This window comes from Scyliorhinus torazame, chromosome 5, assembly GCF_047496885.1.
Source record: "Scyliorhinus torazame isolate Kashiwa2021f chromosome 5, sScyTor2.1, whole genome shotgun sequence".
Taxonomy (NCBI): domain Eukaryota; kingdom Metazoa; phylum Chordata; class Chondrichthyes; order Carcharhiniformes; family Scyliorhinidae; genus Scyliorhinus; species Scyliorhinus torazame.
This window is the reverse complement of record NC_092711.1, coordinates 156,634,142-156,660,859: the sequence shown is the minus strand read 5'-3', so window position 1 is coordinate 156,660,859 and position 26,718 is coordinate 156,634,142. Positions and strand designations below refer to the sequence as shown.

The 26,718-nt window shown below is 45.7% G+C and overlaps 1 protein-coding gene across 1 annotated transcript in view; it reads left to right on the top strand.

Moving 5' to 3' along the window:
* Positions 1-24,642, top strand: part of LOC140417993 (uncharacterized) — a 92,051-nt gene extending 67,409 nt beyond the window's left edge. Inside the window, exons 7-8 of the mRNA XM_072501423.1 lie at positions 2,957-3,571; positions 21,260-24,642. Of these exons, the coding sequence (XP_072357524.1) occupies positions 2,957-3,571; positions 21,260-21,844 (1,200 nt within the window). The 3' untranslated portion in view covers positions 21,845-24,642. The remainder of the gene's footprint in view (positions 1-2,956; positions 3,572-21,259) is intronic.
* The last annotated feature ends 2,076 nt before the right edge of the window (positions 24,643-26,718 follow it).

The window sequence follows — 26,718 nt, the reverse complement described above, 5'->3', positions numbered from 1 at the left end:
TGTCTGGTGTTTGTATATGGTGCAGATTAGATATATTATTAATGGTTCTGTAATAAAGCACATTTATTATTATTTCTAGTTGTGTAATATAGGACTGTAGCTACGTTATATATTTCTAGAAAAGAAATGCTGGAAAATCTCAGCAGGTCTGGCAGCACCTGTAAGGAGAGAAAAGAGCTGACATTTCGAGTCCAGGTGACCCTTTGTCAAAGATAAAGGGTATAGAAAGTGGGAAATATTTATACTGTAGGGTGAGGGAATAAAAGCTGAGTCATAGCCACAGAAACAAATCAAAAAAGAGTGCAAATAGCAGTCCCTAGAGAGAATAAAAGGTGTTTAAGGTCAAACAGCAGAGAAACTAAAATCAGAGGGTAAGATGCGACAGATACAGATGTGGGGAGAAGGGGGTCATGGGTGGGAAATCGGTAAACTGAGGGGAAGAGAAAGCAAAGGGGAGAAAAGGTAAGGAAAATGGGGATAAGATTGGGGAGGAAAATTATATATCAAGAAAGAAAGAAAAATTAAAAGACAGTTAAAATGAAATGTAATGAAAACATAGTAGAGCTAATCATCTGAAGTTGCTGAATTCGATGTTGAGACCGGAAGGCTGTAGCATCCCTAACAGGAAGATGAGATGCTGTTCCTCCAGGATGCATTGAGCTTCTCTGGAACATTGCATCAGGCCAAGGACAGAAATGTGGGCATGGGAGCAGGGTCTTGTGCTAAAATAGCAAGCTCCGGGAAGGTCAGGGTTCTGAATGCGCACAGACCAAAGGTGCTCAGCAAAGCAATCACTCAGTCTACGTTTGGTCCCTCCGATATAGAGGAGACCACATTGGGAACTGCAAATGCAATAGACTAAATTGAAAGAGGGGCAAGTGAAACACTGCTTAACCTGGAATGAGTGTTTTATGCCTGGGATGTTAAGCATGGAAGAGGTAAAGGGGCAGATGTTACACCTTCTGTAATTGCATGGGAAGGTGCCATGGGTGATGGGAGAGGTGTTGGGTATGGTGGAGGAGTGGACTAGATTATCCCGAAGGGAACGGTCTCTGCGGAATGCTGACAGTGGGAGTGAAGGAAAGATGTGTTTAGTGATGGCATCATGCTGAAGTTGGCGAAAATGTGGAGGATTATGCTTTACATATGGAGGCTGGTGGTGTGAAATGTGCAAATGAGGGGGACTCTATCCTTGTTCTGGGAGAAAGGGCAGGGGGCGAGGGAAGTGGCACGGGAGATGGGCCGCACACTGTTGAGGTCCCTGTCAAAAACTGTAGGTGGGAAATCACGGTTGAGGAAAAAGGAACACATTTTCAAAGCACCACTTTGGAAAGTGGCATCATCGGAACAAATGCGACGGAGGCGAAGGAGCTGAGAGAAAGGGATGGAGTCCTTACAGGATGTAGGGTGCTAAGAGCTGTAGTCCAGATAGCTATGGGAGTCAGTGGGCTTGTAATGGATGTTAGTAGATAGTCTATTCCCGGAAATGGAGACAGAAAGGTCAAGGAAGTGAAGTGTCTGAGATGGACTGGGTGAAAGTGATAGAGGGGTGGAAACTGGAAGTGCCATTACCCCCTCCTCCAACTCACTTTACACCAGAGGCACCAAAGTTTCCTCAAACTGCTCCTTTCACAGATAAAAGCCCCGTCTGTACCAGAGTAGGATAAAGTCAACAACACATAAACCCTCCCATAATAACAAAAATACAAAAGAATCAAAACCACAATAGATCCAAGGGGACTCAATAGACCAACTTGGAAATATATCGCTGTTCCTTCACTGTCACTGCAGCAACATCCTGGAACTCCCTCCGTAACAGCACAGTGGGTGTGCAAGAAGGCAACTCACCACCACCTTCTGAAGGGCAACTAGGGATGGGTAACAAATACTGGCCTCACCAGCGACGCCCAAATCCCGTAAATGAATTTTAAAAATAAATAAAGGTCGAGTACCCAATTCTTTTTTTTTTCCAATTAAGGGGCAATTTAGCATGGCCAATTCACATACCCTGCACACCTTTTGGGTTGTGGGGGTGAGATCCACGCAGACAAGGGGAGAATCTGCAGATTCCACATGGACAGTGACCCGGGGCCAGGATCAAACCCGGGTCCTTGGCGCTGAGAGGCAGCAGTGCTAACCACTGTGCCACCATGCTGCTCCCGTCAAATGTGAAGACAATGTGGTGAAGCTTTGGAATTCTCTACCCCAGAGGACTGTGGAGCCTCAGTCTTCAAGTATTTCCAAGACAGAGATTGACAGGTTGCTAGATATTGCAGATATGGAGGGATATGGGGAATAGTGTGGGAAAATGGTGCTGAGGTAGATCGGCCAATTATCCCATTGAATGGCTGAGCAGGCTCGATGGGCTTAATGGCTGACTGCAGCTCCTGTTTGTTATGATCTCTGTGTCCAGGACAGGAAGCAGTGAGCATGGATCTGTCAATCAGCCTGAATCAGCACCTTCAGGAGAATTGGGAGGGTGAAGATTAGATACAGCAGAGTGAGAATGGAGGGAGAGTGTGTGGGATGGAGATTTACACCTTTTGGGGAATGAGAGAGGAAAGAATGTTCCAGAAAAATTAAAATAATCTGAATTTCTATCCTGTACTGACAATGATGTATTGTGTGAACTAATTTTGCAGGATGTTAAAAGGATAGGATTTACAGACCGAAATCTCAAACATCACGTCTAGATCTGACAAAGTCACTCGGTTCAGCGGCCATTAAATCTAGAAAAGAAATGTTCGTCCGATCTGTTGGCTTCAACAAAGTTTAAACATCAATGTGACTGGAAAAGCACCGAGACACACACACCCGAGTGAGAGTGTTCCAGAGCACTGACTGTGGAAAGAGATTTAACCAGTTACACAGCCTGAAAAAACATCACACCATTCACAGTGGGGAGAGACCGTACACGTGTTCTGTGTGTGGACGAGGCTTCAACTGATCGTCCGACCTGGAGAGACACGAAGCGACCCAAAACATGGAGAAACCGTGGAAATGTGGGGACTGTGGGAAGGGATTCAGAGTCCCATCTGTGCTGGAAGCTCATCGAAGGATTCACACTGGGGAGAGGCCGTTCACCTGCGCTCAGTGTGAGAAGAGGTTCACTTGGTTACACAACCTGCAGTCACACCAGCGAGTTCACACTGGGGAGAGGCCGTTCACCTGCTCTCAGTGTGAGAAGGGATTCACTTGGTTACACAGCCTGCAGACACACCAGCTATTTCACACTGGGGAGAGGCCGTTCACCTGTTCTCAATGTGGGAAGGAATTCAGTGAGTTAGCCAGCCTGAAGAAACACCAGCGAGTTCACACTGGGGAGAGGCCGTTCATCTGCTCTCAGTGTGGGAAGGGATTCACTCAATCATCCAGCCTGAAGTCACACCAGCGAATTCACACTGGGGAGAAGCCATTCACCTGCTCTCAGTGTGGGAAGGCATTCACTCAGTCATTCAACCTGCAGATGCACCAACAAGTTCACACTGAGGAGAAGCCATTTACCTGCTCTCAGTGTGGGAAGGGATTTTGTGTTTCATCGCGCCTGCTGAGACACCAACAGGTTCACAAGTGATTCCAGGGGTTGAATTCTGCTGTTACTGTTTCTGCTCTCAATTACATCCAGGACTTCATTTGATTCATTCCGAAAGTTGGTCAATGATGGTTGGAGGATAGTGCAGCACAGTGGTGCGGTGGTTAGCACAGCTGCCTCACTGCACCGAGGTCCCAGGTTCGATCCCGGCCATGGGTCACTGTCCGAGTTAAGTTTGCACATTCTCCCCGTGTCTGCCTGGGCTTCGCCCCCACAATCCAAAGATGTTCAGGGTAGGTGGATTTTATTTTTGTTTGTTATAAATTTAGAGTACTCAATTATTGTTTTCCAATTAAGGGGCAATTTAGTGTGGCCAATTCACCTACCCTACACATTTTAGAGTTGTGGGGGTGAAACCCACAATTTAGAAATTTTTAGAAATCCAAATTTAGAAATCTATGTCTCTGCTTTAAACACACTCAATGACTGACCTTCCACAGCCCTCTGGGGTAGAGAATTCCAAACATTCACAACCCTCGGAGTAAAGAAATGTCTCCTCCGAGACCGGTCCTAAGTGACTTATATTGAAATTGTGTCCCCTGGTTCTAGACTCTCCAACCAGGGGAAACACCTCATCTGCATCTATTGCCAATTATTTTTGGCTATCCTCAACAGACACAGAATACAAAGCAGCTGATAAATGTGAAGAACAGATGATGAATGCTGCAGCATCGATAGCAACCTGCCTGACCATCAAGTGAAGAATTCTGCTGAGCCAGGCAACTACATATCACTGAATTGTTGAAGCTTTTATTGTGTAATCTTGGAGGGCGTCCCAGTCTTTGGAAATCTAGGAGTGGGTAAATTTATGCTTGCGACTGTGACATGTGAGACTAAAATGGACTATACTCACTACCCTCACGTGTATGTTTGCCTGTTGAAAAATGTAAAATGATATTATAGAGTATAAGTTGCATGTAATAAGAAATGTTTAAAATTTAAAAAGTTTTCAGAAAAATAAAGCCATCTGTGGACATTGCTGGTTCATTTTTTTTTTTAACGAGGGGTGTGACGATTGGAAGATTTTAGAAAATGCAATTTTCAATGTATTGGGCAATTTCAGGGTTAAAAGCGTGGGGTTAGAGTGCGGTTCACTGCAGTGGTCCTGTTTTTATTTTAAAGAAGGCTCCTGTTTTGCAGGGCCTGGGTGTTTTTAGTAGCCAGAAGATGAAATTGACAAAGGAATGTGTTTTTCAGTCTGGGCTAATGGACTGTGGTTTGACTGGGAAAGTACTTGTGGAATTAATGTTCTTTGCAGCCGGCAGAGATCATATTGTTTTCCAGCTTGGGGAGATGAGGTCATTGCTGCGTGCAACCAAGGAAGGCAGAAAGACATTTTAAAAATCTTTAGAGAGCAATTTGTGGAGAAAGATTTGGAGAGCGAAATTCAATTCTGGGTCCACAATTCTCCCACAGTAAGATAGATTGAGAGCTGTATCTTTCTTTTCCTGTTGTTTAATGGGAGATTGAGTAGTAATGTTTAAATGTGTAATTGTAAGCTGTTGTTTTTGGGTGTGAAGTTAAAAAGTTTAATATTGTAGCCACAAAAAACTTTTATTTTAAAAATAACCAAGCCCTATTTCTTCATGCGATCACTCCTGGAGTGAATCATTCTTTCCGCACAGTCACACAAATAAACTGAAATATTGGGGTTTTGGTCCAGTATCCTAGCCACTGTTGGGGTCTGGTCTGGGATCGGAATAGTGACCGATGTAACAATTGGTTGGAGGTCCATTTCCCAAAAGGTCCTCCAGCACCTTCCTTTCTCTCTATTAGTGCTACGCCCATGGCAGTTTTCCAACTGGGACACAGGCCCCGTTATTTTCAGCTAAATTCAGTCCTCGGCTGTCATTGAAATGAACAACAGAGACAGAAAGGTGCCCGAGGAGCAAGTGGGAAGTTAAAACTTGTGGCTCCAAATCAACACTTAAACATTTGTCAGTGAAATATATGTTATTTATACTGGGTTTTTCGTTGTTAGATTTAGGCACTGGAGGCAAAAGGTGGAGGGTTTTAAAGTATAACTTTTCCTTTCTAACTAGTGTCAGTCATGGCTCAGGGGGCAGCACTATCACCTCTGAGTCAGAAGGTTAAGACCCAGTTAGGGACCTGTGGACAAAAAACAGCTCCAACATTCCTTCTCCGAGCACTGAGGGAATGCTGCCCTGTCAGAACAGCCTTCTCTCAAATAAGATGTGAAACTGAGGCCCTGTCTGCCCCTTTCAGGTGGATGTAAAAGTTCCCACAGCCACTATTTTGAAGAAGAGCAGGGGAGTTATCCCCGGTGTCCTGGTCAATATTTATCCCTCAATCAACATCTGCTCATTATCACATTGCTGTGTGTGGGATCTTGCAGTGTAAATTGGCTGCCGCGTTTCCGATATTACAACAGTGACTTCAAAAGTACTTAATTGGCTGTAAAACACTTTGGGACATCCTGTGGTTGTGAAAGACGCTATTGAAATGCAAGTTTTAAAATTGATGATTTCTGTTATCTGATCTTGTTATCTGGAACTTAATTGCCTTCAGACACCCCCAATTTACCATTTAATAAATTCACTTTGGTTCAGACAAGACTTTAACCAATTAAGGCAAAGGCAGAATCCTCTGGATAGTAAATTTTAAAAGTTTATTTAATGAAGAAGGTTTACTGAACAACTTTAAGACATTGACTTTTACAACTTCATGTGGGTGATCAGTCAGTAGAAGCGTAACCCTCTCTCGCTCCTTCTTTGACAGTAATTCTTGTGGAATGCAGTCTGGCTCCCTCTTTGACAGTAACTTCCTTGGAACTCGGCCTCGGGAGTCTTCAGTCTTGGCCAACAAGACCTTCGGAACCTCAACTTTTATCCCCAAAGTGACCATTACCTCAGGTCAGAGTTGGGCCTGTTGTAACATGACATTTGGTCACTAGATTAATTGAATTGGATCCCCAATTACTTATACTGCTTACTCTCATTATCTTAGACAGGAATACAATAGAACTGTTTCATACTATCCCTTTATCTGATTCTATACAATCCCTTATTCAGACAGTTTCAAATGTTGAGGCTAATCTGAGCTTGAAGGTTTCTCTTGCCAGTACATTTATCTTCATTTCACATTCTTCACATGCACAGCATATTGCTGTGCATTTTTACAGCAAATTTAAAAAGACTTTCAGTCTTTCACTATAACTACTGATTCATGATGGATCATTAGTTGCAATTCGATTAAACATCAGTAGGTATTACTGCTACTGGCTGGCAGCTAATTCTAATTAATACAGTAATCTAATTCATACACTTGGTTAATACAAGATACAGTGGTTTAAAAAGACAGTTTGTGGAAGGCAATAGCTTTCTTTTTTACTAATCTTGATCAGGTTGAATAATAAGCTTATTCTTGAGCCAGGCGTGGGTAGAATATGAAAGCCTGCCATTTATCAAAATACTTTCTTTGTATAAACAATTTCTGCTAGCTCTGCTGTTTAGAGACATTTGGGTTTGTACAATCTTAATTTATGAAAGAACAATTCAGCCATTACAATACTATCTATTACATTGTTTCGCAAATTATAACTTAATCAAAGTTCATTGTTGAATAATCAACTGTTTTGTGACTGGCTTCTAATATGAAATCAATATGTGATTAACAAAGAAATGTTAGATAATCTGTTCAAAAAGGAAGCTACATGTTAGAGTTTAAAGTAGCTTCCTTGACCTTGTTACTCAAACCATAAATATGGTGGAAACGTGATGGAATTATAAAATGTAATGGATTTCCCAGTCCTACCTACAGTTTTGTACACAATGACTACACTTAGCACTGCACTCATTAAGCTTCACCTGATGTCTATATTCACATTGTGTATTTATTGTATGTCCTATGTTTTTGACCTTTGGAACGATCTCCCTGCACTGTACGCAGAACAATACATTTTACTGTACCTCAGTACACATAACAATATATCTCAATCTTTTGGAGGTTTTGTGATGTTATAGAAAAGGATTTTTTAAAAGAATTTCCTCATACTTGGGATATATTACAGTTGGTCCCCTCCTCAAAATGATTGATGAAGATTGAGCTTTAATTTTGAGCAATATTTTGATTCTCTCTGAAATTCTCAATGAAAATCTAAACACACTATAGCCTGAATAATTTGTTTTTAAAACACAGGCAAGTTGTTGTGATCAGGCGAGCATTACCTGAAAAGGGCGCAAGAAACAGATTCAACTATTTCTTTCAAAAGGGGAATTGGACAGATCCTTGAAAAGAAAAGAAAATTTCTGGACAGTGGGATTAATTGGTTGGCTCTTTAACAGATCTGGAATTAGCACAATCGTCCGAATGGTCTCACTCTGTGCAATCTGAGCCTCGTATGCAGTTAACGCGAATGGTATTGTGGTAAAGGGACCTGGGTGTGAATGGACCAGGGCATCCTGGTAATAAGTCACTGAAGGCTAACATACAGGTGCATCAAGCTATTAGGAAGGCTAATGGGATATTGGCCTTTATCACAAGAGGATTTGAGTACAGGAGTAGTGAAGACTTGCTTCAATAGTATAGAACCTTGGTTAGACCACAGCTAGCGTACTGTGTGCAGTTTTACTCACTTTACCTTAGGAAAGGTGTTATTGCTGCAGAGGGAGGGTAATGAAGGTTCAACAGACTTGTTCTGGGGATGGCAGGACGGTCCTATGAAGAGAGATTGGGGAAACGGGGTGTCCAGTCTCCAGAATTTTGAAGAATGAGAGGTTATCTTATTGAAACTTATACAATACTTAAAGGAATAGGTAGGAGAGATGTAGGTGAGATGTCCCCCTGGCTGGAGAGTCTGGAACCAAGGGGCACAGTTTAAAAATAAGGGGGAAGCCACTTAGGACCGGTCTCGGAGGAGACATTTCTTTACTCAGAGCGTTGTGAATCTTTGGAATTCTCTACCCCAGAGGGCTGTGGAAGCTCAGTCATTGAGTGTGTTTAAAGCAGAGACTGACAGATATCTAAATACCAATAACACAAAGGGATATGGGGATAGTGTGGGGAAAAGGCTTTGAAGGGGATGATCAGCCATGATCATGTTGAATGGTGGAGCGGGCTCGACGGGCTGAATGGCCAACCTCTGCTCCTATGTTCCAATGATACACAGATAGGTAGGAAAGTAAATTGTGAAGAGGACATGTGGAGACTACAAAGGGATACAGATAGGTTAAGCGAGTGGGAAAAGAAGAACAAAGAAAAGTACAGCACAGGAACAGGCCCTTCAGCCCTCCAAGCCTGTGCCGACCATGCTGCCCGTCTAAACTAAAATCTTCTACACTTCCAGGGTCCGGATGCCCGTTAAACGTCACTATCATCCCTGCTTCCATCACCTCCTCCGGCAGTGAGTTCCAGGCACCCACTACCCTCTGTGTAAAAAAACAAAATTTGCCTCGTACATCTCCTCTAAACCTTGCCCCTTGCACCTTAAACATATGCCCCTTGGTAATTGACCCCTCTATCCTGGGAAAATGCCTCTGACTATCCACCCTGTCTATGTCCCTCATAATTTTGTAGACCTCTATCAGGTCGCCCCTCAACCTCCATCGTTCCAGTGAGAACAAACCAAGTTTATTCAACTTCTCCTCGTAGCTAATGCCCTCCATACCAGGCGACTTCCTGGTAAATCTCTTCTGCACCTTCTCTAAAGCCTCCACATCCTTCTGATAGTGTGGCGACCAGAATTGAACACTATACTCCAAGTGTGGCCTAACTAGGGTTCTATACAGCTGCAACATGACTTGCCAATTTTTATACTCCATGCCCGGCCAATGAAGGCAAGCATGCCGTATGCCTTCTTGACTACCTTCTCCACCTGTGTTGTCCCTTTCAGTGACCTGTGGACCTGTACACCTAGATCTCTCTGACTGTCAATACTCTTAAGGGTTCTACCATTCACTGTATATGCGTACCTGCATTAGACCATCCAAAATGCATTACCTCACATTTGTCCGGATTAAACTCCATCTGCCATCTCTCCGCCCAAGTTTCAAAACAATCTAAATCCTGCTGTATCCTCTGACAGTCCTCATCGCTATCCGCAATTCTACCAACCTTTGTGTCGCCCGCAAAATTACTAATCAGACCAGTTACATTTTCTTCCAAATCATTTATATATAAATGTCCCAGCTCTGATCCCTGCGGAACATCACTAGTCACAGCTCTCCAATCAGAAAAGCACCCTTCCATTGCTACCCTCTGCCTTCTATGACCTAGCCAGTTCTGTATCCATCTTGCCAGCTCACCTCTGATCCCATGTGACTTCACCTTTTGTACCAGTCTGCCATGAGGGACCTTGTCAAAGGCCTTACTTAAGTCCATATAGACACCATCCACTGCCCTACCTGCATCAATCATCTTTGTGACCTCCTCGAAAAACTCTATCAAGTTTGTGAGACACGACCTCACCTTCACAAAACAGTGCTGCTTCTCGCTAATACGTCCATTTGCTTCCAAATGGGAGTAGATCCTGTCTCGAAGAATTCTCTCCAGTAATTTCCCTATCACTGACATAAGGCTCACGGGCCTTAATTCCCTGGATTATCCTTGCTACCCTTCTTAAACAAAGGAACAACATTGGCTATGCTCCAGTCCTCCGGGACATCACCTGAAGACAGTGAGGATCCACAGGTTTCTATCAAGGCCTCAGCAATTTACTCTCTTGCCTCCTTCAGTATTCTAGGGTAGATCCCATCAGACCCTGGGGACTTTAATATTTTTCAAGACGCCCAACACCTTGTCTTTTTGGATCTCAATGTGACCCAGGCTATCAACACACCCTTTTCTAGACTCAACATCCACCAATTCCTTCTCTTTGGTGAATACTGATGCAAAATATTCATTGAGTACCTCTCCCATTTCCTCTGGCTCCACACATAGATTCCCTCCCCTGTCCTTCAGTGGGCCAACCTTTTCCCTGGCTAACCTCTTGCTTTTTATGTACGTGTAAAAAGCCTTGGAATTTTCCTTAACCCTTTTTGCCAATTACTTTTCGTGACTCCTTTTAGCCCTCCTGACTCCTTGCTTAAGTTCCTTCCTACTTTCCTTATATTCCACACAGGCTTCGACTGTTCCCAGCCTTCTAGCCCTGACAAATGCCTCCCTGAGGCCTACAATATCTCTCGTTTTCCAAGGTTCCCGAAATTTGCCATATTTATCCTTCTTCCGCACAGGAACATGCCGCTCCTGAATTCCTTTCAACTGACATTTGAAAGCCTCCCACATGTCAGATGTTGATTTACCCTCAAACATCCACCCCCAATCTATGTTCTTCAGTTCCTGCCTAATATTATTATAATTAGCCTTCCCCCAATTTAGCACATTCACCCGAGGACCACTCTTATACTTGTCCACCAGCACTTTAAAAGTTACAGAATTGTGGTCACTGTTCCCGAAATGCTCCCCTACTGAAACTTCTACCATCTGGCCGAGCTCATTCCCCAATAAGAGATCCAGTGCAGTCCCTTCCCTAGTTGGACTATCTACATATTGTTTTAAGAAGCCCTCCTGGATGCTCTTTACAAACCCTGCCCCGTCCAAGCCCCTAGCACGAAGTGAGTCCCAGTCAATATTGGGGAAGTTAAAGTCCCCCATCACAACAACCCTGTTGCTTTTACTCCTTTCCAAAATCTGTCGACCTGTCTGCTCCTCTAACTCCCGTTTGCTGTTGGGTGGCCTGTAGTAAACCCCCAAAATTGTGACTGCACCCTTCTTATTCCTGATCTCTACCCATACAGCCTCGCTGCCCTCTGAGGTGTCCTTTCGTAGTACAGCTGTGATATTCTCCTGAACCAGTAGCGCAACTCCACCACCCTTTTTACATCCCCCCCCCCCCCCTCTATCCCGCCTGAAACATCTAAACCCTGGAACGTTTAGCTGCCAATCCTGTTCTTTCCTCAACCAGGTCTCTGTTATGGCAACAACATCATAGTTCCAAGTACTAATCCAAGCTGTAAGTTCATCTGCCGTATCTGTTATACTTCTTGCATTAAAACATATGCACTTCAGGCCACCAGTCCCGCTGTTTTCAGCAACATCTCCCTGTCTGCTCATCCTCAGCACCATCCTGGCCCTATTCCCTAGTTCTCCCTCAATTTTTTCACCTTCTGACCTATTGATCCGGTACCCACCCCCTGCCATACTAGTTTAAACCCTCCCGTGTGACACTAGCAAACCTCGCAGCCAGGATATTTATGCCTCTCCAGTTTAGATGCCACCCATCCTTCTTGTACAGGTCACACCTGCCCCGGAAGAGCTCCCAGTAGTCCAGATAATTGAAACCCTCCCTCCTACACCAGCTGTATGGCCACGTGTTTAGCTGCTCTATCTTCCTATTTCTAGCCTCACTGGCACGTGGCACAGGGAGTAATCCCGAGATTACAACCCTAGAGGTCCTGTCATTTAACTTTCTGCCTAGCTCCCTGAACGTCTGCTGCAGGACATCATCCCCCTTCCTCTATGTCGTTAGTACCAATATGTACCACGACCTCTGCCTGTTTGCCCTCGCCCTTCAGGATGCCCGCTACCCGTTCTGAGACATCCTGGACCTTGGCACCAGGGAGGCAACATACCATCTTGAAGTCTCTTTCACATCCACAGAAGCGCCTATGTGCCCCTGACTATAGAATCCCCTGTGACTATTGTTCTTCTGCGCTTTGACCCTCCCCGCTGAACATCAGAGCCAGTCGTGGTGCCACTTCTCTGGCTGTTGCTGTTATCCCCTGATAGGCTATTCCCCCCAACAGTATCCAAAGTGGTATACCTGTTCGAGAGGGGGACAACCACAGGGGATTCCTGCACTGACTGCCTGCCCCTCCTGGTGGTCACCCATCTCTCTGCCTACACATTGGGTGTGACCACATCTCTATAACTCCTATCTATGACGCTTTCCGCCACCTGCATGCTTCTAAGTACGTCCAACTGCTGCTCCAATCGAACCACGCGGTCTGTGAGGAGCTGCCATTGGCTACACTTGCTGCAGATGTAGTCAACCGGAATGCTGGAAACGTCACAAATCTGCCACATCTCACAGTTGGAGCACTGCACCCCGTTGAGTGACATTTAAGTACGAGTTAATTAATTTAAAATAAACACTTGAATTATTGTTAGATTGAGTTACAATTAACTATATGGCCCTGACGCTAGATTATTACTGTAAAATTAAATGCTAAATACCGATCTCTGCCCTCAGGTTTAGTTACTCCACTATCTAGTTAATCAATTATATTTGTTTTGCAATATATATATATTTTTCAAATTTAACAGATTCCCAACCAGCCAATCTAGGTCACAGCTTTACTGTGATGTCACTTCAGTTCCCCCCCCCCCCCCCCCCCCCCCCAATTTGAAAAGGTAATAAAAATCATTTACCTTCCCAGGATGCTCTCTGGTTCTCTCCCTGCAGATTAACAGTTACAGGCCAGAAGAAAGAAAACAAAACGGTCGGGAAAAAGCACCTTCTCCCACTCTGCACCGAATTACCTCACTGCACCAAATTACCAAGTTCCAAATCCCACTCTGGCTGTGTCTCACTCAGGATGTGTTTCCTTCATGTGCGCAGCAAATGGAGTTTCATGGGGGAAATGTGAAATTGTCCATTTTGCCAGAAAGAATAAAAAAAGCTTATGATCAAAATGGTGAGAGATTGTAGAGCTCCGAGACTCAGAGGGATCTGGGTATCAACCACAAAAGACGTGTCGATAGCTACAGCAAGTAACTAGGAAAGCTAATAGAATGTTTTTTTTAAATTGTTCTTTTATTAATGCTTTTTTTCAAACAAATTTGTACATCACTAATAACAAAAAAATAAACAAAAAATATTTAATAACAAACAAACCAGGTGGCTGTTATCATTATACAAAAATAAAATATACATTAAATAGACAGCTCCCGCCTCCCCCCCCCCCCCGCCCCCCCCCCCCGATTGCTGCTGCTGACACTTGCTGCTCCCCTAGAAAGTCAAGGGACGGTTGCCACCGCCGGGAGAACCCCAGCAAGGACCCTCTCAAGGCAAACTTTATTCGCTCCAGGCTGAGGAACCCCGCCATATCGATAACCCAGGTCTCCACACTCGGGGGTTTCGAGTCCCTCCACATTAACAAGATCCGTCTCCGGGCTACCAGGGAGGCAAAGGCCAACAACTCGGCCTCGGTCACTTCCTGCACTCCCGGACCCTCTGACATCCGAAAGATCGCTATTGTTGGACTCGGCTTCACCTGCGTGTCCAAAATCCTGGACCTAGCCCTTGCAAAGCCTCGCCAGAATTCTTTAAGCGCCGGGCATGCCCAGAACATATGGACATGATTCGTCGGACTCCCTGAACACCTCGCACAACTGTCCTCCACCCCAAAGAACTTGCTCATTCTCCCATCGTCATGTGAGCCCAGTGTACCACCTTAAACTGAATTAAGCTGAGCCTGGCACATGATGCAGACGAATTCACCCTGCCCAGGGCATCAGCCCTCAGGCCCTCATCTAGCTCCTCACCTAGCTCCTCCTCCCACTTGCCCTTCAGTTCCTCCACTGAGGCTTCCTCCGCCTCCTGCAGCTCCTGATAGATGTCTGACACCTTCCCCTCTCCTACCCAGATGCCAGACACCACCCTGTCCTGTATCCATCGAGGAGGTAGCAACGGAAATGTCCCCACCTGTTTTTTGAGGAAGTCGCGGACTTGGAGGTATCTGAAGGCATTTCCCGGGGGTAGGCTGAACTTCTCCTCCAGCGCCTTCAAGCTAGGGAAAGTCCCATCTAGAAACAGGTCTCCCATCCTTCTAATGCCTGCCCTATGCCAGCTTTGAAACCCCCTGTCTATCAAGCCCGGAGCAAATTTATGGTTATTCTGTATCGGGGTCCACGTTGAGGCCCCCTCCTCCTTCCTGTGCCTTCTCCCCTGACCCTAGACCCTCAGCGCCGCCGTCACCACCAGGCACGTGGTGTATCGTGCCGGCGAGAGCGGCAGCGGTGCCATTACTAGTGCCCCTAGGCTGGTGTCTTTGCATGACGCCGCCTCTACCCGCCGACGCCGACTCCTCCTCAACTACCCATTTCCTGATCATGGCCACATTAGCCGCCCAATAGTAGCCACAGAGGTTTGGCAGTGCCAACCCCCCCCCCCCCCCCCCCCCCCCCCCGCTTCAAACAAAGTATTTTAACTTGCAGGGTCTTGTTTGCCCACACAAATCCTGTGATAATCCTGTTCACCCGCTTGAAGATGGATTTGGGGATAAAGATGGGATGGCATTGAAAAACGAACAGGAATCTGGAGAGAAGCATCATCTTCACAGTCTGCACCCTTCCCGCCAGGGAAAGCGGGAGCATGTCCCACCTTTTAAAGTCTCCCTCCACCTGCACAACAAGCCGAGATAGATTGAGCCTGTGCAAGGCATCCCAGTTCCTAGCCACCTGTATACCTAGGTAACGAAAACTTCCCTCCGCCATCTTGAGCGGGAGCTCCCCCAGTCTCTCCTCCTGGCCCCTAGCGTGGATTACAAAAAGCTCACTTTTCCCCACGTTCAACTTGTATCCCGAGAAGCTCCCAAAGTCCCTTAGGATCCGCATGACCTCCCCCATCCCCTCTGGCGGGTCTGAAATATACAACCTACCTAACATTTCCCACAGGTACTCCCATTCCACCCTGTCAAAGGCTTTCTCTGCGTCTATTGCAGCCACTACTTCTGCGTCCCCTCCTTCTGAGGGCATCATAATAATATTCAGGAGCCTCCTCACATTTGTGTTCAATTGCCTGCCATTGACGAAACCCGCCTGGTCCTCCTCAATCACTCCCGGACGCAGTCCTCTATTCTGGTAGCCAAAATTTTTGCTAGCAGTTTGGCATCCACATTGAGGAGGGATGTCAGCCTGAAGGACCCACATTGAAGCGGATCCTTCCCCCTCTTCAAAATGAGCGAGATCAGTGCCTGCGACATCGTCGGGGGGAGGGTTCCTCTTCTCCTTTGCCTCGTTAAAGGTTCATAGCAGGAGTGGGCTCAGAAGCTCCGAGAATTTCTTATTAAATTCTACAGGGAAGCCGTCTGGACCCGGGGCCTTGCCCGACTGCATACTTGCTAGGCGCTTAACCATCTTCTCCAACTCAATCAGGGCCCCCAGTTCCTCCACCCGCTCCTCGTCCACCCTTGGGAACCTCAATCGATCCATAAATTGCTTCATCCCTTCCCCTCCCCTCGGGGGTTCTGACTCGTACAGTTTACAGTAAAACTCCTTAAAGACTTCATTGACCTTCTCTGGGCCCAAGACCGTATTACCTTCCTTATCCCTCACTCCCCCGATCTCCCTGGCCCCATCTCTCCTGCGAAGTTGGTGCGCCAGCATCCTACTTGCTTTCTCCCAATACTCGTAAACTGCCCCTTTTACTTTCCTCAACTGTGCCTCCGCCTTCCCAGTGGTCAGCAAATCGAACTCCGCCTGTAATCTCCGGCGCTCCTTTAGCAGGCCCCCCCTCGGGGGCCTCCGCGTACTTCCTGTCTACCCTAAGTATCTCTCCCACCAGCCTCTCCCTCTCCGCTGTGGGATCTTTAACATCCACCTGATAGTGACAGACAGGGCCTTCGTTTAGAATCTTATTTGAATCTTATTATTAGGGGCTGGTTTAGCACTGGGCTAAATCGCTGGCTTTGAAAGCAGACCAAGGCAGGCCAACAGCACGGTTCAATTCCCGTACCAGCCTCCCCGAACAGGCACCGGAATGTGGCGACTAGGGGCTTTTCACAGTAACTTCATTTGAAGCCTACTTGTGACAATAAGCGATTTTCATTTCATTTCATGTATTTGAAAGAAGGCTGTTCTGACAGTGCAGCACTCCCTCAGTGCTGCGAGGAGGAATGTTGGATGTGATTTTTGTCCTCGGGTCCCTGGATTGGGACTTGAACCTACAACCTTCTGACTCCGAGGTGAGAGAGCTGCCCACTGAGCCACGGCTGACATTATAGACAATACAAAGTTAGAAAGTGAAAGTTACCCTTTAAAACCCCCACCCTTTGCCTCCAGTGCCTAAATGTAATAATAAAAGCCCCAATATAAATAACATGGATATGACTGACAAATGTTGAGGTGTTGGTTTCGAGTCACAAGGTTTGACTTCCCATTTGAGCCTCGGGCACCTTTCTCTCTATTGCTCATGTCAATGACAGGCAGCGACCGAGCTGAGGGTTGAATTTAACTGAGAATAACGCTCCAGTTGGCAAACTTCCATGAATGTCACACACTTTATGTAAAGGGCTAAATCCAGATTTAGAGAAGACAGATTTTTAATTGGTAATGGGTTCAAGGGTAATGGGGAACTGGCAGTACGGTGGAATTAAAGCCAGGATGAGAACAGCCATGATAGAATGATAGAGCAGACTCGATGGGCCAAATGGTCTAATTCTGCTCCTGTATCTCATGACTTTATGAAAGGGGGAGACATTGATTTCCTCCCAGATGTTGTCCAGAGGAGGAAGTTTTAGTCTGAAACTCATTGTCCAACCTCCACAGTGTGACATCACAAAGGAGCTCGTCCTCTAAATCAGCTAATAGGAATAAAACCATTCCGCAGTGACGTCACTGCATTTGAGCGCACCCGCCCGGCGCGAGAACACGGGAGCCCCGCCCCCACCCTTTGTTCTCCCTCCCCCAGCACATCGTCAAGACGGTTTCCAGGCAACCGGCTGACAGCTGAGACAAGAGCGTGCAGCCCCTCCCCCTAACTCAGGACTGCGCATGTCTCAGAGCGAGGGGAATCTGCGCATGTACAGGGTGAACTCGATATCTCTGACTTTACCGCTGACTTGTGCCCAATGGAAGATTGGAGGACCGGAAGGACTGTGTTTCTCCGCCAATCAGAGCTCCCCCATTGTCTCAATGCGGAAGCTGGACATGGAGGTTTCTGCCGAGCAAAGCTGTTGTTCCTCCAACCCTGAATGAGCTTGAGCTGCACACAGACTCCTGTCTCCAACATCTGTGAGTAAAACACTTTCTTTTCTCATTCTCATCTTCAATTGGTCACTTGCAGCAACTGAAGGGAAAGGAAGTGAATCCAGGGAGGGTGCAGACTCTGCAAAGCTTGGCCCAGGTCTCGCTCTCCTAAAAACACTGACATCCTTTGCTCCCTCAACTTGACACATTTATTTGTCTGACTAAAAGGACGATCTCTTTCTTAATGTTCACAATTAAAGGGCTGGTTTCCCCAGGAGATGACTGACATTTAAGGGGACAGTAAACAGGGCAAATCCAACTCAGCCAATTACTTCTCTGTGGGTCCACTGTCCATCATCAGCAAAGTGATGGAAGGAGTCATCAAAGTTGCTATTAAGCGGCACTTATTCTACAGTAACCTGCTCCTGGACGCTCAGTTTGGGTTCCCCCAGGGTCACTCAGCTCCTGACCTCATTACAGCCTTAGTTGAAACTTGGACGAAAGAGCTGAATGCCAGAAGTGAGGTGAGAGTAACTGCCCTTGACATCAAGACAGCATTTGACCGAGTATGGCATCAAGGAGCCCTCACTAAACTGGAGCCAATGGGAATCGGGGGATAACTCTCCACTAGTTGGAGTCATACCTGGCACAAAGGAAGATGGTTGTGGTGATTGGAGGTAAATCAACTCAGCTCCAAGACATCACTGCAGGAGTTCCTCAGCCCAAACATCTTCAGCTGCTTCATCAATGATCTTCCTTCCATCATAAGGTGAGAAGTGGTGATGTTTGTGGATGACTGCACAATATTCAGCACCATTCTCAACTCCTCAGATAATGAAGCAGTCCATGTCCAAGTTCAGTAAGACCTGGACAATATCCAGGCTTGGCCTAATAAGTGGCAAGTTACATTCGTGCTACACAAGTGCCAGGCAATGACCATCTGCTGCAAGGGAGGATCTACCCACCACCCCTTGACATTCAGTGGCATTCCCATCGCTGAAACCCACACAACCAACATCCTGGAGGTTACCATTGATCAGAAACTGAACTGGACTAGCCATATTAATACTGTAGCTCCCAGGGCAGGTCAAAGGCTGGGAATCCTACAGTGAGTAACACACCATCTGATGCCCCAAAGCCTGCCCACCAGACATCTACAAGCACAAGTCAGGAGTGTAATGGAATACACTCCACTTTGCTGGATGAGTGCAGCTCCAACAACATTGAAAAAGCTCGACACTATCCAGGACAAAGCAGCCTGATTGATTGTGTCACCTTCCACAAACATTAAAACCTTCCACCACTGACAAACAGTAGCAGCTGTGTATACCATCTACAAGATACATTGCAGTAACTCATAAAGGTTCCTCAGACAGCACCTTCCAAACCCACGACCACTACAATCTAGAAGGACAAGAGCAGCAGATACCTGGGAACCTCACCATCTGGAGGTTCGTTTCCAAGTTACACACCACCCTGACTTGGAAATATATTGCCGTTCCTTCACTGTCCCTGGGGCAACATCCTGGAATTCCCTCCCTAATAGCACAGGGGATGTAGGGTAGCATGGTGGAGCAGTGGTTAGTGCTGCTGCCTCAAGGCGCCGAGGTCCCAGGTTCAATCCCGGCTCTGGGTCACTGTCCGTGTGTAGTTTGCACACTCTCCCCTTGTTTACGTGGGTTTCGCCCCCACAACCCAAAGATGTGCAGTGTAGGTGGATTGGCCACGCAAAATTGCCCCTTAATTGGAAAAAAATTAATTGGGTACTTTAAATTTATAAAAAACAAATTTAAACCAAACAGCACAGTAGATGTACCTACACCTCAAGGACTGCAGCAGTTCAAGAAGGCAGCTCACCACTACTTCGGAAGGGCAACTGGGGATGGGTAATAAATGCCGGCCTAACCAGCATTGTCCATATCCCGTAAATTATTTTTTTTAAATTTAATAATGGACAGAGATATGTCTCGTGTTGTTATATGGTATGTATTGTCGATATTATTGATGGTTCTGCAATAAAATACATGTATTATTATTTCTAGTTTTGTAAATAGTACTGTACCTACATTATATATTTCCAGTCATACAGTCATTGCAGCACTGACAGAATCCATTTGGTAACTCAAGTCAATGCTGACTCTCTGTACAGTAATCCAGTCAGTCCCATTCCCCCTCGATATCCCTGTTCACCTGAAAGCTTATTTTCTTCAAGTAACCATCCTATTTTATTTTAAATTATTGATCATCTGGACTTCCACAACCCTTGTGGGCAGTGAGTTCCCTGTCATGACCACTCCATGACTAAATAAAATTCTTTCTCAGAATCTCCCTATCTCTAATCAGTAAATGTACTTATATGGAGATTCTCTACTCTTGTACAGGTTTTAGTGAGTTTAGATTTGTTGATCGGCACCTTCAGGAAAATTGGGAGGGAAAGTAAGTGAATACAGTCTGTATATTACACTCATTTTTCATCCAGTAATATAGACATATATCTGTCTGGCAGCCTGCATGAAGATTTTCAGGTCTCTGTGTCCAGGACAGGAAGCAGTGAGCTTGGATCTGTCAATCAGCCTGAATCAGCACCTTCAGGAGAATTGGGAGGGTGAATATTAGATACAGCAGAGTGAAAATGGAGAGAGAGTGTGTGCAATTGAGATTTAGAGCATTTCAGGGAAAGAGAGAGGAAAGAATGTTCAATAGAAACTAGAATTGTCTGTTCTGAGTTTCTATCCTGTACTGACACTGATTACCATTGTAAAATCTCTTTGCAGGAAGTTCGAACGAGAGGAGTTTGAGACCGATATCTCAAACTAAATATCACGTCAAAAACTGACTGAGTCACTCAATTCTTGGGATCATCGGCCTTTGAATCTAGAAGGAGAAATGTTTGTCTGTTCTGTCTGCTTCAAGAGATTTTAAACATCAGTGTGTCTGGAAAATCTCTTGAGTCACACACACACACACACCCGTGTGAGACTGTTACAGAGCACTGACTGTGGAAAGAGCTTTAACCAGTGACACAGCCTGAAAAAATACTACACCATTCACAGCAGGGAGAGACTGTATAGGTGTTCTGTGTGTGGACGAGGCTTCAACTGATCGTCCAACGTGGTGAGACGCAAGATCACCCGGACCATGGAGAAACCATGGAAATGTGAGGATTGTGGGAAGGGATTCAAAGCTCCATACGGGCTGGAAAGGCATCAACGCAGTCACACTGGAGAGAGGCCGTTCACCTGTTCTGTGTGTGGGATGGGATTCACAGCCCCGTGCAAGCTGGCAAGGCATCAATGCAGCCACACTGGAGAGAGGCCTTTTACCTGCTCTCAGTGTGAAAAGGGATTCACTGACATTGGCAACCTGCGGAGACACGAACGAGTTCACACTGGGGAGAAGCCATTCATCTGCTCTGACTGTGGAAAGGGATTCACTCAGTTATCCAGCCTGCAGAGCCACCAGCGAGTTCACACTGGGGAGAGGCCGTTCACCTGCTCTGACTGTGGGAAGGGATTCACTCAGTTATCTAATCTGAAGAGCCACCAGCGAGTTCACACTGGAGAGAGGCCATTCACCTGCTTTCAGTGTGAAAAGGGATTCACTGACATTGGCAGCCTGCGGAAACACGAACGAGTTCACACTGGGGAGAGGCCTTTCACCTGCTCTCAGTGTGAAAAGGGATTCACTGACATTGGCAACCTGCGGAAACACGAACGAGTTCACACTGGGGAGAGGCCTTTCACCTGCTCTCAGTGTGAAAAGGGATTCACTGACATTGGCAACCTGCGGAGACACGAACGAGTTCACACTGGAGAGAGGCCATTCACCTGCTCTCAGTGTGAACAGGGATTCACTGACATTGGCAACCTGCAGAGACACCAGAGAGTTCACACCGGGGAGAGGCCATTCATCTGCACTGTGTGTGATAAGCGATTCACTCAGTTACACCACCTGCAGAGACACCTGCGACTTCACACCGGGGAGAAGCCGTTCATCTGCACTGTGTGTGATAAGGGATTTGCTCAGTTATCCAACCTGCTGAAACACAATGTCACTCATACCAAGAGCAGGCCCTTTAAATGCTCTGACTGCAGGAGGGGTTTCAAAAGCTCTTGGCTACTGATGTGCCACCAGCGCGTTCACTCTGAGGAGAGACCGTTCAGCTGCTCTCATTGCACAAAGAGGTTTAGATCCTCATCCAACCTGATGAAACACGAGCGAGGTCACACCGGGGAGAGCCCGTTCACCTCTCCGACTGGGAAAAGCTTCACTCGGTCATCACTTGCTGAGCCACAATGTCACTCACAGCAACGAGAGACCCTATAAATGCTCCGACTGTGGGAGTGGGTTTAAAAGCTCTCAGGTACTGATGGAATACCAGCGCATTCACACTGAGGAGAGACCGTTCAGCTGCTCTCACTGCACAAAGAGGTTTCAAACATCATCCACATTGCGGAGACACCAGCGAGTTTACACTTGATTCACCTGCTCTGATTGTGGGAGGAGATTCCGTGATTCATCTGCCCTGTTGACACACCAGCGAGTTCACACTGGAAAGAAGCCATTCACCTGCTCTCACTGTGGGGAGGGATTCACTCAGTCATCCAACATGCTGAGACACCAAAGGGTTCACAAGTGATGACGGGTTGGATTCTGCTGTTATTCCTGCTGTTCATCACATCCAGGACTGAACATGGAGTGGGTGGAGGGATTTTTCTTCTCACCTACTCCTCCTTGTGCTTGGACGTGGCGACCCTGGCGAACTGCTGCTCCCCGGGCCTGGAATACCCGACTGTGAAGTACCGTCCATACTACCTTCCACGGAGTTCACTTCTGCCATCATCACGGCGGTCTACATCCCACCCCAGGCGGAAGTGAAGAAGGCGCTTGATGAATTGTAACCGCTATAAATAACAATGAAGCAGAATACCCGGAGACCTTGTTCATCGTGGCCGGGGACTTCAACCAGGCCAACCTCGAGTGTACTGCCAAAATTCCACCAACACATCTCCTGTCCCAACAGGGGCCCCAACATCTTTGACCACTGCCACACAAACATCAAGGGCGCCTGATGCTCCATCCCCCAACAGCACTTCGGAAAATCGGACCACAAGATGGTGCTCCTTCTCCCGGCATACAAGCAGAAACCTAAGCGAGAGAATCCGGTTAAGAAGGTTGTGCAAATGCTGGTCTGAGGCAACAGAAGAGCTCCGACGCAACTTGTTTGGAGTCAGTGACTGGTCCATATTCAAGAACACAGCAGCTAACCTAAACGGGTATGCCAGCACCACCACAGACTTCATCAGCAAGTGTGTAGAAGATTGTGTGTCAAAGAAGGTAGTACGTACGTTACCCAACCAGAAACCATGGTTTAATCGGGAGATTCACTCCCTGTGGAAGGGCACGTCTGAGGCGTTCAAGAGAGGCGATCCTGACCTATACCAAAACATCTAGGTACGACCTCTGCAAAGCCAACAGGAATGCCAAGAGACAATACCCGACTAAGCTAGAATCATGGACTCTCATCGATTGTGGCAAGGTTTAAACAACACAATGGACTAAAACATCAAAGCCGAGTAGAATCTTTGGTAACAGCGCACCCCTTCCTGATGAACTCAATTTATTCTATGCTTATTTCGAGCAGGAAACCAACAAACCGTTGTCATCTGCCCCAGCAGCCTTCGACACACCCATACCTATCATCACAGCGTCCAAAGTCAGATTGGCCTTCTTGAAAGTGAACCCTCGGAAAACGACAGGTCCTGACGGGATCCCTGGTCGTGCACTCCGATCCTCCGCGGACCAACTGGCGGGTGTGTTCGCGGACATCCTCAACCTCTCCCTACTCCATTCTGAGGTTCCTACCTGCTTCAAGAAGACCACCATCGTACCAGGGCCAAAGAAGAACCAGGCAATGTGCCTCAATGAATACCGTCCGGTGGCCTTGACATCGATCATTACGAAATGCTTAGACCACAGCTGGAGTAATGTGTGCAGTTTTACTCCCCTTACCTGAGGAAATGTATTGCCACAGAGGAACAGCAACAAAGTCTCACCAGACATGTTCCGGGTTTGGCAGGACTGTCCTATGAAGAGAGATTGGGGGAAACTAGGCCTCTTTTCTCTAGAGTTTCAAGGAATGAGAGGGGATTTCATTGAAACTTACAACATCCATAAAGGAATAGACAGGGTGGGTGCAGGTGAGATATTTCCCCTGGTTGGAGAGTCTGGAACCAGGGGACACAATTTCAAACTAAGGGAGAAGCCACTTAGGACGGGTCTCGGAGGAGACATTTCTTTACTCCTCGGGTTGTGAATCTTTGGAATTCTCGACCCCAGAAGGCTGTGGGAGCTCAGTCACTGAGTGTGTTTAAAGCAGAGACTGACAGATTTCTTTTTTTTAATTTAATAAATTTAAGAGTACCCAATTATTCTTTTCCAATTAAGGGGCAGTGCAGTGAGGCCAATTCACCTCAGCTGCACGTCGTTTTAGGTTGTGGGTCTGAGACCCACAAGACACGAGGAGAATGTGCAAACTCCACATGGACAGTGACCCGGGGCCAGGATCGAACCCAGGTTCTTGGTACCGTGAGGCAGCAGTGCTAGCCACTGTACCACCCAACTGACAGATTTCTAAATCCCAATAACATAAAGGGATATGGGGATAGTGTGGGGGAAAAGGCATTGAAGTGGATGATCAGCCATGATCGTATTGAATGATGGAGCAGGCTCGACGGGCTGAATGGCCAACTCCTGCGCCGATGATATAAAGATAGGTGGAAAAGTAAATTGTGAAGAGGACGTAAGGAGGTTACGAAGTGATATAGATCAGTTAAGTGACTGGGAAAAAATCTGCCAAATGGAGAATATCATGGGAAAACGTGAAATTGTCCATGTTGGCCAGAAGAATAAAAAAGATTATTATCTAAATGGTGAGAGATTGCAGAGCTCTGAGACTCAGAGGGATCTGGGTGTCCAAGTGCATGAATTTCAAAAGGCGAGTATACAGGTACAGCAAGTAATAAGACCATAAGACATAGGAGCGGAAGTAAGGCCATTCGGCCCATCGAGTCCACTCCACCATTCAATCATGGCTGATTTCAACTCCATTTACCTGCTCTCCATAGCCCTTAAATTAGGAAAGCTAATAGAATGTTATTGTTTATTGTGAGGGGAATTGAATACAAAAGTAGGGAGATTATGCTTCAGTTATACAGGACATTGGCGAGACCACATCTGGAGCACTGTGTACAGTATTGCTCTCATTTAAGGAATGATGTAAATGTGTTGGAAGCAGTTCAGAGAAGGTTTACTGGACTCATACCTGGAATTGGAAGCTGGTCTTATGAGGAATGATTGGACAGGCTGGGCTTGTGTTCGATGGAGTTTAGGTGAATTGATTAAAGTGTATAAGATCCTGAGGGGCCTTGACAGGGTGGATGTGGAAAGGATGTTTCCTCTTGTGGGAGTATCTAGAAATTGGAGTCACTTTAAAGTAATAACTTGCCCATTTAAGGCGGAGGAGAACTTTTTTCTCTCAGAGGATCGTGAGTCTTTGGAACTCTCTTCCTCAAAGGGCAGTGGAAGCAGGGTCTTTGAATATTTTTAAAGCGGAACTGGATAGATTCTGGTTAAACAAGGTTATCGGGGGGTCGGCGGGAATGTGGAATTGAGGTTACAATCAGATCAGCCAGGATGTAATGAATGGTGGAGCAGGTTCGAGGGGCCGAGTGGCCTGCTCCTGCTCCTAATTCGTATGTTATCACATCCTTTATAATAAATTATAGCATTTTCCCTCCTACTGATGCCAGGCCAATGGGTCTGTGGTTCCCCGTTTTCTCTCTCCCTCCTTAAATAGTGGGGTTACATTTACCACCTTCCAATCTGCAGGAACCATTCCAGAATCTATAGAATTTTGAAAGATGATCACCAATGTATCCACTATCTTTACAGCCACCTCTTTCAACACTCTGAGATGTAGAGCATCAGCTTCTGGGGATTTATTAACTTTCAACCACATTAATTTCTCCAGTACTATTTTTTAACTAATACAAATCTCCTTCAGTTCCTCGTGCTCACTAGTCCATTGGTTCTCTCGTGTCTTTGGGCCAATTTCATGTCCTCCATGAAGACAGACACACATTGTTTAGTTTCTCTGCCATTTCATTGTACCCCATTGTAAACTATCCTATTTCTGCCTGGAATGGACCCACATTGGTCCTTGCTAATCTTTTCTTCTTCACATTCTTACAGGAGCTTTTCCTGTCGTTTTTTTAATGTTTCTAGCCAGTTTGCTCTCATATTCAATTTTCTCTTTGAGTTCCTTGATCCTCCTTTGCTGAATTCTAAGACATGTTTCTAATCCTCAGAGTTATACTTAGTTTGGCAACTTTGAGTGAAAAGATCTCTTATTTTATCTTCAAATAACAGCCCAAGATCAGGTTGATTGGAGGTGTCCAAAAATACAATTTTATTGCTAAATATCCACCTTGATTCTCTTACATAAAAATGAATCAAAACTTAGAACAAATAAAACATCAAATCATAAAGAGAATTAAACAAAAACATAAGAAAATATTAGGAAATCAATAGATGGTTCAGAATTTCTTGAAGCATGAATACAGAACAAACTTTAATTATGAAAACTTATTCTTAAGAAATTCTTATCAATGGTCGAACCCCTTATTGGTTTCAAATTCTCAGCTGAGGCTTCCTGATTTATTCAAATAACTCTCTGTCACTTGGAGCATGATTTGTTATCCAGGCATTGGTCATTACTTAAGATTCATTAATGTCTATCAAATTAATTAAATGTCTACATGCTCCCGCCATGTGTACCAATCCTATGAAGATATGGTGTTCTGCATTAACCTTGCTTGTTGCTAAGGTTTTGCGATATTTGTAAATGTTTCTGTTGCTAAGGCTGCAATACTTTTTTGTTACTAGATGTATTTTAGAACAATGGTTTATTCGTTACGAGGGCTTTTATGCAATTTTTTGTGAAGCAGTGTTAGATTCGGACACAGATTAAATTGTTGTACAGCAATTCTCATATTTTATCTGAAACAATGACTTTGCCTTGTGGATTTTCCATTTTCTGTCTGTGTACTGAATTTCAGAATTATACTGCATCAATTCTTAAAGGTTACCAATAAATCAGTGAAGCAATAAATCTGTAATCTATCAATGAGCCTCTTCCT